Source organism: Equus asinus, chromosome 13, assembly GCF_041296235.1.
Source record: "Equus asinus isolate D_3611 breed Donkey chromosome 13, EquAss-T2T_v2, whole genome shotgun sequence".
NCBI lineage: Eukaryota > Metazoa > Chordata > Mammalia > Perissodactyla > Equidae > Equus > Equus asinus.
In genome coordinates, this window is record NC_091802.1 from 16448186 (window position 1) to 16466644 (window position 18459).

At 50.8% G+C, this 18459-nt stretch overlaps 1 protein-coding gene across 8 annotated transcripts in view; it reads right to left on the reverse strand.

Moving 5' to 3' along the window:
* SGSM2 (small G protein signaling modulator 2) overlaps positions 1-17410 on the reverse strand; it is a 34664-nt gene extending 17254 nt beyond the window's left edge. For 2 of the 8 annotated variants that reach the window (XM_070482598.1, XM_070482596.1), the window contains exons 1-5: positions 17154-17291; positions 13637-13712; positions 13225-13285; positions 521-683; positions 57-218 (exon numbers count right to left, since the gene is read on the reverse strand). In XM_070482598.1, coding sequence (XP_070338699.1) covers positions 57-218; positions 521-615 — 257 coding nt within the window. In that variant the 5' untranslated portion in view covers positions 616-683; positions 13225-13285; positions 13637-13712; positions 17154-17291. Of the gene's footprint in view, positions 1-56; positions 219-520; positions 684-13224; positions 13286-13636; positions 13713-17153 lie in introns of all 8 variants that reach the window. The other 6 variants (XM_070482595.1, XM_044745872.2, XM_070482597.1 and 3 more) reach the window with 5 other exon arrangements.
* Positions 17411-18459: the final 1049 nt, after the last annotated feature.

Consider the following 18459-nt stretch of genomic DNA (forward strand, 5'->3'; position numbering starts at 1 on the left):
GCTGAGGGGTGGGCTGAAGGACTGTTCAGGAGGTGGACCCCAGGGAGGGCACTCACCTGCAATTCTCCACCAGGTACTGCACAACCCTGTCCAGCACTTTCTCAATGAGCGCTGTGCGTACCCACACGTGTTTCAAGGCCTGTGGGCTGAGGGCCGGGGCCTTCCCGCTGGCAGAGGCTTGTCTTCGCAGGGCCTCTTGGCTGACCCCTGAGGCCTTCCTGCAAAGAGGGGGTGGGCTTCAGGAATGCAAGGGCGTGAGGGCGTAAGCACCAGACTGGTGGCACTGGGAGTGGGGTTTGGTGCCACAAGGTGAGAACCCAGAGGACTGACTGGGATAGGGGTTTAAAGCAGGGGATAGGGCCTTGTGCCTGAAAGAGACCAACTCCCACTCTTAGGCTGGTTCCTCACCCAAGAGGCCCTGCAAGAAACGGGCCCAGGAAGCCAGCCTGGGATGTAGCAAATGCTAAGTGAAAAGAACAGGGGGAAAGCGGGGGGCAGGGAGAGCCGGCGCAGGGCTCACCTGCCCTCTACTTGTTGCTGCAGCTCCTGTACCTTGTGGCAAATCTCCCCAGCCACTGGGCACGTCTTCCCCACCTTGGTGAACAGGGCCGCCATCTTGTCACTGCGCAGGAAGCCAGCGGCACGGCGTCTCAGCTGATGCAGAAGGCAAACCTCCACAGCACCTAGGCCACAAAGGGAACCAGCACCTGAGCCTGGGCAAGAGGGGGAAAGGGAGAGCACCCCTCTTCCTCATCCCTATGGACAGCAGAGGGGCAAGGGCAAGCCCTGACCCACGCTAGGCTACGGGGTGCGGGGTCATCTTAGGCAGGCCCATGAGATATCCTGACCTCCTTACAAAATTCTCCTGTGGGGGCTTTGACATGCCATGCCGTCCCTCTCCCTCGCCTGTGTGTACATGCCTTCCGTATGTGACATCACCCCTGGGGTTGTGAGGACCAAAGCTGCCAGGTCCAGTTGGCATGGGTGGCTCCACCCCTGCCCACGAGGACAAACATGGACAGCACCTACAGGACAGGGGGCCAGGGAGCACACAGCCCAGTAGCCCTCCTGGAGAGCATGGATAATGCGGTTGCTAAGGAACAGGGCTCTGGAGAAGGAGCTGAAATATTGATGAAGCCACGGCAGAGATCAGGCCCAACAGCGGCCCCTAAACTAGTGATGAGCCCAACAGCCGACAATGAGAGATCTCTATTTCCCATGCCGGAGGGCTTCCCTCCATTCATTTACGGTTGTAGGGGCTAGGCTTACTCTATCTGGATCATGCTTACCGCAGACAGATGCCACAGGAAGGAAAGAAAGGCTTATTTGGCGAGGGGACGGACTGGCCCTGGGCTTATATAGACTCTAAAAATATTAGCGTGTATATGTGTGGGAAGGAGGGGCTTCGCCATTATTGAGGCCAAGGTGGTTGTTTTTTGTTGTTGTTTTTTTTCTTTTTTGCTGAGGAGGATTCACCCTGAGCTAACATACATGCCAATCTTCCTCTATTTTTTAGTATGCAGGCTGCCAGCACAGCATGGCTGCTAACAGAGTGGTGTAGGTCTGCATCCTGGAACCAAATTCAGGCCTCTGAAGTGGAGCATGCCGAGCCCAGGAACCGAACCTGGGCCGCCGAAGCAGAATGTGCCAAACTTCACTAGGCCACTGGGGCTGGCCCCAAGCTGACTATTTTACAAGTGAGGAGGGAAAGGCTCAGAAAGGGGAAGGGATTTGATCACAGAAACATAGAGGCAGAGCCAGAACTAGGATCCACGGCCCTAAACCCTGGTAGAGCCCCTTTCACCTCCCCCAGGTATGTTGGGGGGGTACAGGTGGGAGGAGGTGTTTCCCTCACTTCACAAGCGCTCTTTTCACACAGAAGAAAACAGTACTGTGCTAGAGACCAGGATCTGAAAACTTGGGTGACATTACAAGAGGTGAAAGACAGAAACCCCTGGCCCCAGGGTCTGGCATGTAGGGCACTTGATCCATGTCGGTTCCTGGCTCCTTACTCCTTTTTGTTGAGATCCTGTTCTACAGCTAACCTGTAAGGGCTGGGTTTTTGCAAGACCTCTCCCTGGCAGGGAGAAGAGAGGACACATTGGAGACAGGATCACAGGCTGCCCCAGAGGTAGATGGAAATGCTGTTCTCTTAGAAACATGGGAATCAAGGCCCCGTCAAGTTTATTGTGACTAATGTAGTTAAAATATGAAACCTGGACTTAGGAAATAATCACTGAAAACAGTTTCTCACCTGTTTTTTGCCTTCATTTTTAGTAACTGACAGCCAGTCACTGCGGTCCCGTAAGTGTTGTTTGGCTCTCCTGTACTGAAGTCAGGAAGTTGGAGAGTCCCTGAGGCCAACCTGGAAGCCAGCCAGCTCAGTGGGAGCTCCCAGGGGAGGGGAAACAACGCAGGACCCCTCCCTCTCCCGGGAACTTCCTGCTGGAGCTCTTCCCTGCTCAAGCCTCAGAGGACTTTATTTTACCAGATGCAGCCTTTCTTTCACAGCGTGTTCACACGTCTGTGTCCACATGTGTACTCAAAGAGACCTACCTATATGGACCACGTGTGTATGGGGCATATGGGGGCATTGTATGACCCTGGGGTGTACAGGCAAGAGACCCTTTTGTCCCAGTCTCTTGGTCCCAGCGGTGCTGCAGCTACAAGTCCACATGTGTAGGAAGGGGGTCCTCATTTCTTGGGGTTGCAGTCTCCAAGCAGAGCAGGAGAGAGGCAGCACTGAACACGGCTAGAATGGCAGCAGGTGGTGCCAGTCCTGCAGGGAATCATGTGCCTCCGTGATGTGACTAATTGCTGGGATAATGAGTCATTAGCCTTCCCACCTTCCCCAGGCGACTGCAAACGCAGCCAGGCTGGGGAGTCTGGGAATGGAAGGCAGTGGCATTCCCATCCCACGTGGCCTCACTCACCCTCCCAGGCAGGCCCTGAGCATAGGCCTCGGGGTTCTCTAGGGTGAGAGGAGGCATTCCTCAGCAATTACCGCAAGTAGGGAATATTGAGAGCAGCCCAAACAGCACACCCAGTCCCCCCTGCTCCGCTCATGGCCCCTAAGTTCCTTCTGTGAAACCCAGGCAAGGTGTCAGGTAATGCCTGGGAAAGGAGAGATCCCTCTCATCCCTCTACTTTCCAAGCAAAGTAAATGATCTTCTAGGCCAGATATTCTTAACCCAGTTCCCTGGGCTCCCTGGCTAGTGATTGTTCAAACTACACTTGTCCTTCCCCATTCCTACAGGGCTGTCCCCCACAAAGAATCAGCAAATGCAATGAAAAATGTTATTGTGTGTAGTGTGTAGGCAAAATAAGAATATAAGAATAATAACAACACTAATAATAATTGAGAACTACTATACTAAGAGGATTTGTTGATGGGATTCTGGGGCACCAAGGACCCCCAAAACTGCATACAAAATTGTTGGTGTGCTCCAGCATGCTTAGGTGAGTGCTTTTTTCTGGATAGAGGATCTATGGCTCTTAGCTTCTAAAAGAGACACCTGACCCCAAAATGTTTAAGAACCCCTGCTCTAAGACTTTTGGGTTGAACAGAAACAGACATTCCCACTGATCAAAACTCTGAGATGCAAACATAAAGGCTCTCCCCTCTGCCCTCCAATATACAGTGACCACAACACTTGGAACCGCAGTTGCAGAGCCACTGGCAACAACGTCCAGCTCTCCTGCTGTCCTTGCTCCCCAAGAAGGGACCCTCACAGACTGTCAAGCACCCTTCCCCAGGGAGAAGTCCAGACAGAGGCCTTGTCTCCTGACTGAAGGCCGAGAGGACTAGGCAGGAGACTCTAGGACTTTACTCCCCTTCCTGCCCCAGATGGCCACCCTGACCCCATCCCCAAGAGGAAGGGCTGTGGCAGCTGATGCCTATCACAGCTAAAGCACCAAGTTAGCTGAACCCAGCCTCCTAACTGAGGTGTATGGGCCTTGGTCCCCCAGCCATGAAGGACTTAGGACCCCTGTCCCAGTGGGTGCCAGCACCACCTGCTGCCACTATGAATGTACCAGAAGAGGGATGAGAAAGCCCTGACATCCTTCAGCTCATTTCACATGGGAATGATGCATACTAAGTAATAGAAATCAATGTTTTTGGTCATTTGAGTGAATGAATTGAAACAGAGAAACAGAGACATGACTCCACAAACATGAGCCCCTCACTCCCTATCCTGTTCTTCTGGTGGCCTTCAGAGTTATGGTGCCAGATGAACGCAGGGTACTCTGTCATCCCATCCCACTGACAGTAAGGATCAGGAAACTGCAACTCTGAGCCGACAGAAGTAGTACCAATTTAACTCTAGCATCGTACTGTGGACATCCCCCCTCCCCTAAAAGGCCTGGCACCATCTTCCCTGGGAAAAGCTGGGAAGTACAGGCCCAGACCAGCCCTGGGATTCTCCCTCACCAGCCTCTGACATGCCCCTAAAGTCTATTAAGTTATCGGACTTAACAAATGCTAAATGGGCTGGAAACCACAAATGGTAATGGAATGTGAAAGGACCTCCTCCCACAAACCCCTTCCATACTGATTTAACCATTCCAAGGAGTCCAATTTAGAATGGAGAAGACATCAGCAAGTTAGTGATGGAAGGGACTTGGGAAGTTACTGAATCTTCTCAGACCTTGCTGGAGGGAGAGCTGACTGGTATAGTCTCATGGAGGCAATGTGGCACTATCTATCAACATCGCAAATAACCTCTGAACCAGGAACCCCTCTTCTGAGAATCTAGCCTACAGATATAACTGCAGGGTTACATCATTATAACAGAAAAAAAATGGAAACTATCTACCTGTCCATCAATAGCGGACAGGTTAAGTAGAAAAGGTACATTCATACAGTAGAATATTAGGCAACTCTGAACAAGTATGAGGATGCTCTAGGAACTCACAGTGGAAAGATCTCCAAAAGCAAGATGCAGAATGGTATGACTGCATAATACCTTTTGATTACAAAAAGGGTGGGATAAACAAATACAATGTTTTTTACTAGTATAAAAAGACTCTGGAAGGATATACAAGAAACAAAAGTGTTAGTGGTTACCTGTGTGGGAATTATTAAGTGGAGGGGGGGTGGGTGAGTGGGGGCAGGGAAAGGAGTGAGACTTCTCACTGTATATCTTTTGTATAGTTTTGATTTTTGAACTAGGCAAATATATTACCAATTCAAAATAATACTTGTATTACTTAAGTAGGTGACCCTGGAGCTGGCTGGTGGTGTAGTGGTTAAGTTTGCATGTTCTGCTTCAGTAGCCCAGGCTTTGCCGGATCAGATCCCAGGCATGGACTTACGCACCACTTATCAAGCCATGCTGTGGTGGTGTCCCACATATAAAGTAGAGGAAGATGAGAAAGGATGTTAGCTCAGGGCCAGTCTTCCTCAGCAAAAAGAGGAGGATTGGCAGTGGATGTTACCTCAGGGCTAATCTTATTCCAAAGGAAAAAAAGTAGGTGACCACGTAACCCAGAAACCACTATTCTATCATGAGACGATGCCAGAGACTCTCTCCAACCTGGACGTGAATCAAAACTCACAAAACTCAGAAAAACTGAGTCTGTCCATGGGCACCCACTCCTTCACCAGCTCCCTCAGCAAATAGGGTCTCTCAATCGGCTTGCTTCCCCGCCTCCATAGGAGCACCTGGGCTCTGCCTAGGGCAGCCACAGGTGACTGAGCTGGGCAGGGACCAGAAAAACAATTCAGTGGACTGGGACAGGCTTAGGTACCTCAGGAGCCCACAAGAATGGACTAAAGCCATGGCTGCCCAGGACATGCAGCAGTGGTTGAGAAGGGTCCTCAATCAGCCCAGAGGGCCTCAGAAACAACCCTGGCTCTCAAGTGCATATCTACGTTTAAAGCTATGCTCAGCAGCCAAGGGGCCTGGACAAGACCAGCCTCGGGTCAGCCTGGTAATAGGTGAACGCACTGAATGGCTTTCAGAGAACTAGGCCAGTTTGGTTCATATAAGGACACAGCATCCAGAGTAAGCCCAGCCTGACGTGAAGGCTAGGCCCACGGCTCTGAGCCAGAAGGGGTTGGGAATGGGAGGAGCAGGTGTGGCAAGCGTCCCCTGCTCCCCCACCTCGGCCAGCTGCCATCTGTGCCATGGGGGAGTTGAATTGTAGTTGCCAAACAGAACCCAAGTGAGGAAAGCGCTGGGTGGAGCAGCCAGTCACATATGGAGCCCCTTTTTGCTCCTGGAATTTTAGGGACACTACTCAGAGCAGAATTTTTACAGGCCAAATGCCTTGGATGGTAGAACCAAGACTGCCAGGAGAGGAACGGCCACCCTGGAGATAAATGGATAGGATGGGCAGGATGGGCAGCCTCTTTTTTTTTAAAGGAAGATTAGCCCTGAGCTAACATCTGCCACCAATCCTCCTCTTTTTTGCTGAGGAAGACTGGCCCTGAGCTAACATCCATGCCCATCTTCCTCTACTTTATATGTGGGACGCCTACCACAGCATGACTTGACAAGTGGTGCGTAGGTCCATGCCCAGGATCCAAACCAGCAAACCCAGGGCCACCAACGTGGAAGGTGAGAACTTAACCACTGGGCCACTGGGCTGGCCCCAAGCCTCTTTTTAAGCAGGAACTCCCTCCAACTGCTAATGGAGGAAGTCAATGTTTCATCTATAGCGGAAGAAGTGGGACGAGCAAAGAGGCGAGGCCAGGCATCATCCGCCTCTCTCCTCCCCACTTCCCTCCGGCTATTTCCAACCAGGGATTTGTACCGGCTGCCTCCACTTGGAACAAGCATTTCTATGGTAACTAGGGTACATTTTCTCTTAGCCAGCACTGGTTATGCTGGCTGTTTGCTTCAGTTTTGGGAGGGCACGAAGCCTTGTTCAATATCCTAAAACAAGAAAGTACTGCCCTGATATTCCAGAACCAAGGAGGTGAGGGAAATGAAATTCGTACCATACATACCCACCTTCCTTGCCCGCTGGGAGTGCAGGGCAGGGTCTATATGCACAGCACTCAGTGGCATCCCAGGGAACCAGGCCAGTGCCAGCCTCACCCAGCTTGGCAAGGGACCTACTCTCCCCCAGAGTATCTCTGGACACCATGAGTCTACTGTTCGGTGACCTGAGCTGTCTCCATGAAGGCCAACTCCTTCTCGATGCCTCACACCTCCAGGCTCCACTCCTAGGTAGTCCTCATGGGTAGACTCATCCCTGGGCAGTGCAAGCTTTGGAGCAAGACAGATGTGGGTTCAAACCCCGGCTCCTTTCTTTACTAGCTATTTGGTTTTGTGCAAACCACTAAATCTCTCTGAGCTTCAGCTGCAATTAGGCAAGAGAACAGGTCCCACTTGAATGAGTGCTGACTGACTAAAACAGCGTATGCAGAGGTGCAAAAGGCTCCTTGGATACTGCCTAGCACACTGAAGTGATTGTGAATGTTGGTGCCCTTCCTCCCTGCACCTGATGCCCATGCCCTGCCTTCCCTCCTGCACCCACAGATGATCTGGCTGTGCTCTTGTCTAAGGCCACCCCTTCTACCTGCACACTGGATTTCAGCCCCTTTCACCTCCCAGGGACATCGCTCTAGCAAACATCCCTTCTCTTTCCTATATCTTTAATTTTTCCATATTAGATACTTTCCATTTGTACGTAAACATTCTGTAATTTCTCTAGCTTAAAAAAACACCACCACCACCTCCTCCCTTGGCCCTACATTCTCATTTAGGTATTGAACCACTGAGCTGCTCCCCTTTATGAAAAATTTTTCAAGAAAGTTGCGTGTACTCACTGTCTCTATCTCTTCCTCCTCCCACCCTCTCCTCCCCCTCTTCCTTCTTTTTGTTTTAAACACCATTTCATTATGGAAAATTCCAAATATATACAAAAGTAAAGAAGATCATATAATGAACCCCCCTGTACCCATCACCCAACTTAAGCAGTGATCGAGTCATGACCAATCTTGTTTCAGTTATACCACCTCCAACTACTTTTTCCCTTATGCCTAGATTATTCTGAAGCAAATTTTAGACATTATGTTTTTATCTATAAATATTCCAATACGTATCTCTAAAAGATGACTCTTTTAAAAACACATACATAATGCCTTTATTGCACCTAAAAAGTTAATAATAATTTCTTAATATTAACAAATTCCCTGAGTTCCTGGAGTACAAATTTCTCTGATCGTCCAGATACCCTAAATTCCCAGAAACAAGGATTCCCGGATGGAATCCTGGAGGAGGTTCTAGGAGGCTTTATGGGGAAGATTGTAAGATCACTTTCAAGAACAAAGTAGAATATCACTGGTGGTGAGGATGGTAGTAACATTTATTGAGTACCTACTGCATACCTGGCTCCATGCTTTGTGCTTTACTTGCATCACCCTTTTAATCCTTAGATCCACCTGGGGTAGGATCAGATCAGAGTTGCTGAATAACTGGCCATGGTCACAGGTATGTGAACCCAGGTTTGTCAAACCCCAAAGTCTCAGCTATAGACCACTACCACATGGCCTCAGCCATGCCCCAAGACAGGCCGAGGGGAGCCAGTTCCCCAGAGGGCCTTCCTTTCTAGTCAGTCATTTCCGGATGGAAGGGAGAAGCCAGATGTCCTGGGAATGAGCTGTTCATTCAGTGCTGGTGGGAAGAAGAGAGAGGGAATCTCTTTCACTGAAAAGAGATAGGCTAAAAACTGCCTGGAGTCTGAATCTCAAAATGTGCTGAAATATCTCTGGCTGCAATATCCCAGGTGGGATGCAATCCTTCCGTAGCACCTGCTTCTCTCCCAGCTCATTAGCATCTCCTTGCCATTCCCCAGAGGAGCTTACTGCAGCGACCTTCCTGGCTAATGAAAGCTGCTTAGCAACAGACAGCGGGTTAATAAAGCCCTGATGTTGTTCCCAGATCCACAGACTCCACCCCCATCTCCCATTACAGCTCATCCTCAGCCTGAAGCAACCCTCAAGTTGACCATCTGGACAGGAGGGCAGGGAACCTGGTGACTGAGGGGCAGGGCTGGCCCAGTCTGTCCTGGGCCCTGCCCCCAATGCCTCTAGTGGGAGAGGAGACATTTATGAGTCTGACAACCTGCTCTGCCAGGCCAGGAACCTCTCTGTGGACCAGGAACCTTGTAAACCCACTCTGTCTACCAAAGGTTAAAATCCAACCTCAGCACCCAATCAGAATACAGCAAACAGAAATACTGTGGAGGCAGAGAAACAGCGGCTTCTCCAGCTCTCATGGATTGATGCCTAAGTTACTTCAGACTCCTTGACGGGAAGAGAGCACTGTGCCCTCTAAAGCACATACATTACTATCACAAATGCAGAGTTCAAAGGCAAAACTTGGGACAGTTTGCTGCTTAACCCTGACCTTGAGGTGCCCACAAGCAAAAGTTAAAGCGCCTTGCTCTCTAGGGAAAAGGATGGCAGGAGATATCAGCCTACCCCTGGGGGTTCAAGAACCACAGGGAAAACAGGAAACATTAATTTCATTCAGCAGTAAGTCTTCATATTAAAATAAAAGTTTCAAAGACCATATTATAGAGCAAAATGCAAACTTGACCCAACTTTTTTTTTTTTTAATTTTTATTTTTTTCCTTTTTCTCCCCAAAGCCCCCCAGTACATAGTTGTATATTCTTCACTCTGGGTCCTTCTAGCCATGGCATGTGGGATGCCGCCTCAGTGTGGCTTGATGAGCAGTGCCATGTCTGTGCCCAGGATTCGAACCAACGAAACACTGGGCCGCCTGCAGCGGAGTGCACGAACTTAACCACTCGGCCATGGGGCCAGCCCCTTCACCCAACTTTTTAAGGTAATGAGGAGATATCAAAGAACCGTCTCCCACAGTGGTAGGTTTGGGCCTATTCTCCAAGCCCCACCTTCTGCCAGCGGGAGGGGCAGTCACACTGGTCCTGGCCTGAGGGTTCAGAGGCGGCTGCCTCAGAGTAGCACCTCAGCCAGGCTCTGTGGTAAGAGAACAGCACAGAGACCCCTCCCAGCCAGCCGGGGTTGCCAACAAAGCTTCCTCACAAAGTTTCCACCTGTAGGGCCCTGACTGGCTTCTGGATAGACAGGTTTAGGAACAACCACAGCAAACACACAAGAAATGCACATTTCTCCCCAGGCCTGGGAGTTTCACTGCTCCCTGTGGGTAACGGGAACCTGGGTCTCGAGCAACTTTCTTGGGTTTGCCCAGCACCAGGTCTTGATCCAGGGATTCTCCAGCTCTATTTCTAAGGCTTTCCAGGAAGGTGCTGTTTCCAGTCCAAATGTCTGTACTCTAAGGAAGCTCAGAGAAGCACATCTTGCCCAGGCCCTGCCCTCTTCAGTCACCCCTAAGCCCTCCTCGGCCAAGAACAGAGGGGCCAGGGCAGAGCGGAGGAGCCCAGGGCGCCCGCACTCCCCAAAGCTCTAGGGAATGTGGTCACTCCATGGTGAATCCAGTCTCCACAGCCTTCACTAGGCTCCGGATCTCTCAGCACCTTCTCTGCACTCCCATTTCTCCCAGAACAAAGCTGAAATCTGGACATGGCTGGGACAACAGCAAGACCCAGCATAAGGCTGGATTTACTTTGGACTAAAAATGCATTTTTCCAGGGGGTGCAGGAGACTGGCATATCAAAATCTCCAAAAAGTCAGAGGGGTGTAGCTTTCCAGCAATACATATCTATTTTTCCCTCTGCCTCCCCCCAGGAATCCCTAATTATGATTCCATTTTGTGATGCAGGGAAATGGCTGGCAGGCAGGAAAAAAGCTTGATAATCACTGCTTTAAACCAATCTTATTTTGAGCCCAAAGTGGGATCTATTTCACCACTGAACACCAATTTTGACAAAGTGTAAGGATTCCTTTTCCATGGGTCTCAGATGCCCCAGCTTGACTTAGCTTTATACTGTTGGCAGCCCCTCCTGCTGATGATCCCCTCAGTGACTGCATCGAGCCCATGGCAGAGACAGCAAACTGGCAGAGGCTTGCAGATGCCTTTTGATTGGCCCACACATTTTTTTGTAATAAGAATTAGTTATCAGCATTTAAAAACTGGGAAATTTCATATAAAAATCCAGACTGCTGGCTTCTCTTAAAATAAAACAAGGGCCATGGCAAGCCTGGGCCAGCATTCCCGCAGGAGCTGAGCGGTGGGCTGCCTCCCTCAAACAGGGCAAGTGCCAGCCAGTTCACCCCGGTCCCCACCACCGCCTGCTGTCTCACACTCTGCAAGCTTCCTGTGTGGATGTTTCTCTTCTGACCCTGTGGGCATTGAAGTTTGCCCTTGTAGACCTAAGGCACCTCCAGAGATCCAGCAGAATAGAGCTCCTCTTGCTCCTGGGCTGACTTTAGAACCCTGGAGACTTGGGTCTATTTTACAGACCCTTGTTCTATTTCTGCAACCGAAACTGGCTGAAAGTAGAAGATTCACTCCTTTTGAGGGTGATATCCCTGCCCGCTGGAAAGGGCCCTGGGCTTCCAGGCAGGAGACAAAAGCGAAAGCCCCACTGGTTCCCGGGGGCCCCTGGGCTGATCAGAGGAGAGCTGATAGTTCCTTCTCACCCTAATTGGCCTGAATGTGCAACGCCCACAGCTTTTCTTTCTGCCTCTCTTCCCCCATTCCCCCATGGCCACCCACGTGTGGTGCCCATGCACAAGCTGTTTGCACAATTTTATTCTGTTTTCTGTGCTTGCTGTGTGTGCTCTGGACAAAGCCTAGCACTAAGTCCTGCATAAGCGGGCCACCAGCAGAGCCCTCCTGGTGACAGGGCCAGACAGTGGCTGACATCAGGGGAACACAGCACAGGCGGAAAGGAGTAGAGTTCTAATATTCTTCAAAGCCATTTATTGCAAGACTAGCAGCCTTTTTACCCTAGCATAGGTTCTACCCAAGAAAAGGTGAGATCTGATTGCTCTTTGTAAACCTGGGAATCATTACATCATCTCAAAGAACCGGGGAAACTAACTCAAAAGGGACATGGTGGGAACTCAAATCCTGCAAATCTAGCTTCAGCCTCAACATCCAAAAGAGACGGAAAGACAGACATTTTCCGAACTCTTACAATGCTATGCTTGCAATGTTCACATGCATCATCTCAATCCACACAAAAATTCCCTGATGTGGGAATCACTGGCCTGTTTTTAGAGGAGCAAACTGAGGGTGACAGAAGTTAAGAAATTTGTCCAACCCAACTTAAGAAGCAAGCAGAGCACTAGGAGTCACTTGAAAGTCACTCAGGCTTTGCCCACAGGCCTTTCCCCGATCGCCCTCCCTCACCTCTCTGCTTTATTTTCCTTCATAACTATTATCAAACCTGTTATTAGAGGACACATTTATGTGTGTATTTGTTTTCTCTCTGTCTCCCCACAGAACGTAAGCCCCTGGGGCAGAGAATGTCCATTTTATCACTGCCGTTTCCCCACCTGGAGAACAGTGTCTGGCACCTAGTGGGCCCTCAGTATTTGTTGCTGGACTGACAGGAAGGGCAGCTCCTTCTGCTTCATCACACTACTGTCAAAAAGTGTCCCTTCCCTAATCTGCTCCTTTCATTCCTTCCTCTCGGAAATACACAACCTCTAAATTCATGTGCTGTGCTTCGGCGGCCCGGGGTTTCACCGGTTCAGATCCTGGGCACAGACCTAGCACCACTCATCAGGCCATGCCGAGGCAGCAGCTCATACAGCAGAACTAGAAGGACCTACCACTAGAATATACAACTATGTACTGGGGGACTTTGGGGAGAGGAAGAAGAAGAAGAAAAAGCTATAAACACTGTTGAGAGAAATTAAAGAAGACTTAAAAAAAAAAAGAAATACACAACCTCTCTTCCATGAACCCCAAACACAATCTCAAAGGCCAAGGAAAACAACATAGAGATGGCAAATGGCTCCTTGTCCCTTCAGAAAGGGAGTTGAAAGGAAGGTCAAATTTTGGAAATCCAAGAAAACTCCATTGTGTGGAGAGACAGGCTGGCTCCTACAAAAGCAAAAGTCTTCTCGTTGAAGAGGAACCTATGCTTTATTATGGACTTTCTCCTTCTAAGGTGAGAAGGCTTTGGCTATCCTGCTATCCTACACTCATGCTATTTTGCATCCAATCAAGTGCTTGCAGAGTTGGGATGTTGGAGCAACACAGGTGGGATTAATTAGAAAGTAGCTGTGGCACAGAAAGCACCCAAAAGCACAAACTCTTCCCTAAAGTTAAAGCAACGATAAACCAGAGCAGTGGTACCCAAATCCAAATTACCTAGGGCAGTTGTTCTTCAAGTGTGGTCCCTGGACCAGCAGCATCCAGCATCATCTGTGAACTTGTCAGAAATGCAAATTCTCAGGCCCACCTCAGACCTACTAGAATCAGAAATTCCAGGGCTGGGACCCAGGAATCAGTGTTCTAACAAGCCCTTCCGATGACTCTGATGCATGGTAAAATTTGACAACTACTGACTGAAGGAAATAAACATATATAGATTCTTGGGCCCTGGAGATCCTGATTCAGTAGGTGGGATGCAGCCCAAGGAGATTTTGAAAGCTTCTGAGTTGATCCTGACTTGCAGCTAGATTTGAGAACTACTAAGCCTGAGGACTCATCTTTCTCTGGCCCCAGCACAGTATTCTCAATTCTAAACCCACCTCCCACTATCGCCGAGTCACTCACTCACCACACAGAGCAATGATGTGGCTGCTATCTTCATGCACAAACTTCCTGGTGACAGCCTCCTCCATGATTTGCTTCACCTGCAGACAAACAGGCATCATTGTTACTTATTTTTCTGATCAAAGGCCTGTAGGCAAGTAAATAGCTTGGCTCTGCCCTCCTCGTCTGGGTTCAGACACTTGCAGAGTAGATGACAGGGATGGGGGAGCAAGGTTTCTTCAGCATGGCCAGCTCCAAAGCATCTTGAAAGGCAACCAGGGAAAAAATGATGCCATAAACCACCAGACAATCAATGCAGATGTTCCAGCCCAGGAGGAAGTGCCCTGCCGTAGAGAACAGGGATGGGGTACTATTTGCTCCTCTGCACTTAACTGAAGAAAGGCTTCTGGGCAGACACATTATTCTTTAAGGACAAATTGTCTCCATACATGCTGTAGATAAACAACCTGCCCCTTCTTTTCTCCCTCTTCTCCAGGGTTGGGGGTAGGTCCATCCAGGCCTCAGGGACACTCTCCACATGCTTGCAAGCCCAGCCTTCTTTCCGTCTAGGTAGAACACTGATATTTTGGGTTCCTAGCTGGACATAAAAGCTTCCAAATAACCTTGTAAGGTGAGGAGTCACATCTTTCTTTAAGAAAGCACTTTGTAAAAACAAAACTTTCTATTGACAGAGTAAACATATAGAAAGGGTGTATATCATAATTATACAGCTCGATGAATTTTCACAAACTGAACACGACTGTGAAACCAGCATCCAGATGAAGAAACATGAGGTGTTACCAGCACCCGAAAGCACCCCCCACCATGTCCTGTTTCCTTCCAGTCACTACTCCCCTCCAGGGTACTCATTATCCTGACTGCTAACATCATAGAGTAGTTTTGCAGGTTTTTGTACTTTTTATAGATGGAATCAGTTAGTGTGTAGTGTTTTGTGACTGGGTTTCTCTTGCTCCCTGGTGTGATTGTGTGACTTATTCATGTTGTCTGTAGTTGTGGATTGTTCATTCTCCAACATGTGAACACACCACAACTAACTGCCATTTGGTAGTTTCCAATTTGTGGCTGTTATGAATAGTGCTGCTATGAACATTCTGGATATGTCTTTTGGTGAACACAGGTGCTCATTTCTTTGGATTTTTATTTCTAGACAAGGAATTTCTGATGCATATATTCCACTTTACTAGGTTTTGCCAAATTGCTCTCCAAAGTGGTTGTACCAATTTATACTCCCATCAGCAGTGTGTGAGGTTCTAGTTGCTCCCAACACTTAAGACAAGCACTTTTGATGTCCTGGGGGAACCTGCCAAGAGACAGATACTAATACTGGAGATTAGAGGGATGGATTACCTCAATCCCAGTGTAAAATCTTACAGATAAAGTAAGCTCTGGGCAGAGCTCATCTTTGCCATTCTTTGGACAAGGCACGCAGTGTCCTGATGCTGCCCTTGCTCCCAAGGCCCTCACCTAGGACTGTAGTTTGGAGGAGGGAAAAGTTTCTAAAGTCTGTGGAGGAGGAAGGAAGGACCAGGAGGCTCCTGCCTGCTGGAAAGTGCTCACGGTTAGTGGTTAGGTAAAAGGGGATCAGATTAATCCTGCACTCTAAACTGTTAAAAGCTTCCTAGATTACTTCCCAAGCGGTGTTTGCATTAAATAGAGCATAGTCACAGCTCAAAGACCTGCAGGCATCTGAAGCAGGCTAGGGGGGCAGATTTGGGCGTTAGAACCTACCGAGGCCTCTAGACTCATACAAGAGGTCCTTCATAAAAGGCCAGCCTTACCTACAATTATCCCCACTGTTACTACGTGTAGGAGAGGAAAGGATGTTTCTCTCTAAATCAAGTGCTGAAGGGGGAAGGGAAGAAAGAATTCAGAGCAGGTCAACCTTTGTTAGGTAGCATACACAGCTGGGGCATATTCTGGACGCTTCTCATATTTGTTTAGGAATCATCCTTAGCATAGTACAGACAGCCTTCTAAATAGTGAAAAAAGAATCACTGTCTTCTCAAAAATCTTTCCTATTATCCTTGACCAACCCCAAATCTGGATCACACCAAGAATCCTAGCACATCTGTCCACTGTTTGGGTATGGCTACTTTTTTGTTCTTATTTATACTGTTCATATACGTCTCTGTCACTGAACTGCTTGTTTCCTGCGGATAATCATTGAGATGTGAGATTTCTCTTTTCCTTGGGGAGACCAGGGTTGGAGTTTAAATGCTGATTTAACATAATCCTGGCCTAAAAAACTTTTTTGGCTGCTTCACGGCAAAGGCACAAGGAAGCTTCTCACACAGCAGGAAAGGTGACGGCTTCAGCCAGTTCTTTGCCAACAAGAGGGAAGGGAACAAACGTTAGGGCACAGCAGCCAGGTCACAGTTAATGCAGGAGAACCATCTAGAGCCTTCTAGGATTTTATGAGAACCTGGAGTCTTCTCCAATCCTGAAACTCTAGGAAGGGGTAAAGGAATCCACACGGTAAACTTTTATATATTAGGTAGATATCGTTATTCCCATTTTAGAGATGAAGAAATCAAGACTCAGAGAGGTTAAGTAACTTATTCAAGGTCACACAGAGCAAGGTCCAGACTATTCCAAAGTTTATGCATTCCCACAAGACTTTCAGTCTCCAAGATCAGCGGATTTATTTACCAGTCATTGAGTGCCTACTGTGTGCCAGGCACTGGACAAAACAGATGTGTTTCCTGCCCTCAAGGAGTTTACACATCTGGCAGATGACAGCCACAAAGGTAGGCGGGAGCAGTTCGTGGCTCCACAGGCCTAATCTATTCTAATTCACTCTTCCAGTTTGAGCTCTCCAGCTCTCATATGGGGGTGAGTCATTCATATGGGTACCCCCTCCAATGAAATAGAAATGGGCTTTAGGGCAGGGTCAAGGTAAAGGACATAAGTAGAGAGAAGGACTCTTCTTTTTCTTACATAGGGGGCCTCCCTCAAAAGGGGGAAAAAATCTGAGTCTTAAAAGCCGTTCTCAAGTAAACCCCTGGTCTCTGGGTAGGGAAGTGGGCGTGGAGGGAGAAGCAGCGAGGTGTGCAGCGAAGCCTCCTGCAGCCGGGACTCAGTTCCCAGAGGGATACCGGAGACGGGGTGTAGGGTAATTGAGAGCCAAGCCCCCAAAACACCCGTTTAGCACCGCAGGGGGCTAGCGAGGGCTCCGCCCCCTCCCCAGGCGGCGCCGACAATGAACCGGCAGCCCCGGTTCTCTAGAAATCGCCGCCACCCCTCCCCCGACCTCGGTCTCCCAGCGCTGCTGCCGTTGCAGGGCGGGGAGCTGCGGGATCGCGGAGCACACAATCCCTGGAGCGCGGGCCGAGCCCCCCGGGCCGAGGGGAGCTGGCTGTCCCCAGATCCAAGGGAGGGCGGGGGCCGCAGCCAGTCCAGGACCCCGCCCGGGGCCCACGAGAGCCCCCGCCCGCGCCCGGGGGTGGACGCGGAGCTTTCTGCCCCCCCGGGGCCGCGCAGGCCGGGACCCGAGCCCCTAGGGGTCCTTGCCCGGACTTTACCTCCTTTTTCACGTTCCAGAGCAGTTTCTCTTTGACTGCGTCCTCTGCGCTGCCCATGGTGCGGCGGGTGGCGGGGAGGCGGCGCCGAGCGGCCCCAAGCCCCCAGCGCGCCCTCGCCGCCTCCGCGCCTCTCGGCTCAGCGCCCCACGCGCAAGGCGGAGCCCCCGCCCGCGGCGCTCCCCGCCCGCCGCCGCCGCCGCCGCAGCCACTGCCCGGTGCTCGGCTCCGCAGCCATTTTCCGAGCCCAGCACAGACGTCAGGCAGCTGGCCCGGCCCCTTCCCACTGCCGGGAGCGGGGGGGTGCGCTCAGTCACGGGGAGGGGGGGTCGGGGTGAGGGGGAGGCAGCGCGCTCCCGGGGGGTCGTCGGGACCCCGGGGCGCGCGCCACGCGGGCTGCTGTCATGGCAACGCGCCTGCTCCCGCCCCGAGGGCGCGAACTCGCATTGTGAGCGCCAGCAGTAGCACCGCTGGGCGCCGGGCGCGGGCGGCTGGGAGCGCCCCGCACCCCACGGCTGAGGAGAAAGTCGCTGGCACCGGACCTGGGCTCAATCCAGCTAGGCGCCCCCTGATTTCCACCCGCTCGCTTTCCCGACGGGAAGGGCCGGGGCCCCCTGCACCTCGAGTCTGGCCACGGGGAAGCCAGCGTTAGTCCCCGGGCTGAGAAAGGCCCCAACTCCATCGTCCCTCTAAGTCCCCTGCCAGCCGGCCGTCCTCAGTTGCAAAGCTTGTGGGAAGAGGTTCTGCTGCCCTGAGGGCACGAGTGTCGCGGCCAGCCTCCCTGCCCCTCTAGGGGTCGCCTCGTCCCGTCTGGCCCCTATTGCTCCGTGGGACGTTGGGGCGCGCACGGGACCAGCGGGAACTCGTACGGAGCCCGGGAAGTGGAGAGGAGAGCTCTCTACACGATTCGCCTTGTAGACTTCGGCAGCCTCACGGGGGCATTGACGGACAGAAAAGGGTGCTCAAACTGATAGAGAACACCTGCTGCTGCAAACGGAGGCCTGCGTGCACAAATCTAGGTGAGAGGAGGGGCTTAGCCCTCTTCCACACGAATGGAGAATCTTCCATTCTACATCTTCCTAAGTGATGCAATTTGATAGGGCAGAAAGTGAAAATGCAGGGGAGCAAAATAGCCCTCTGCGAGCGAGAACCTGAACCTCGAGTCTACACCGGGCTTTTTGAAGCCCCCCACCACGCACTGCCGCGTGGGAAAAGTTTACACCCCAGTTTTACGGTGTCGCGGCGACGAGCCCTCAGAGGTAGATTTTAAAGACACTCGCGAGAGGACGCGGGAGCCCCGCCCCTCCCC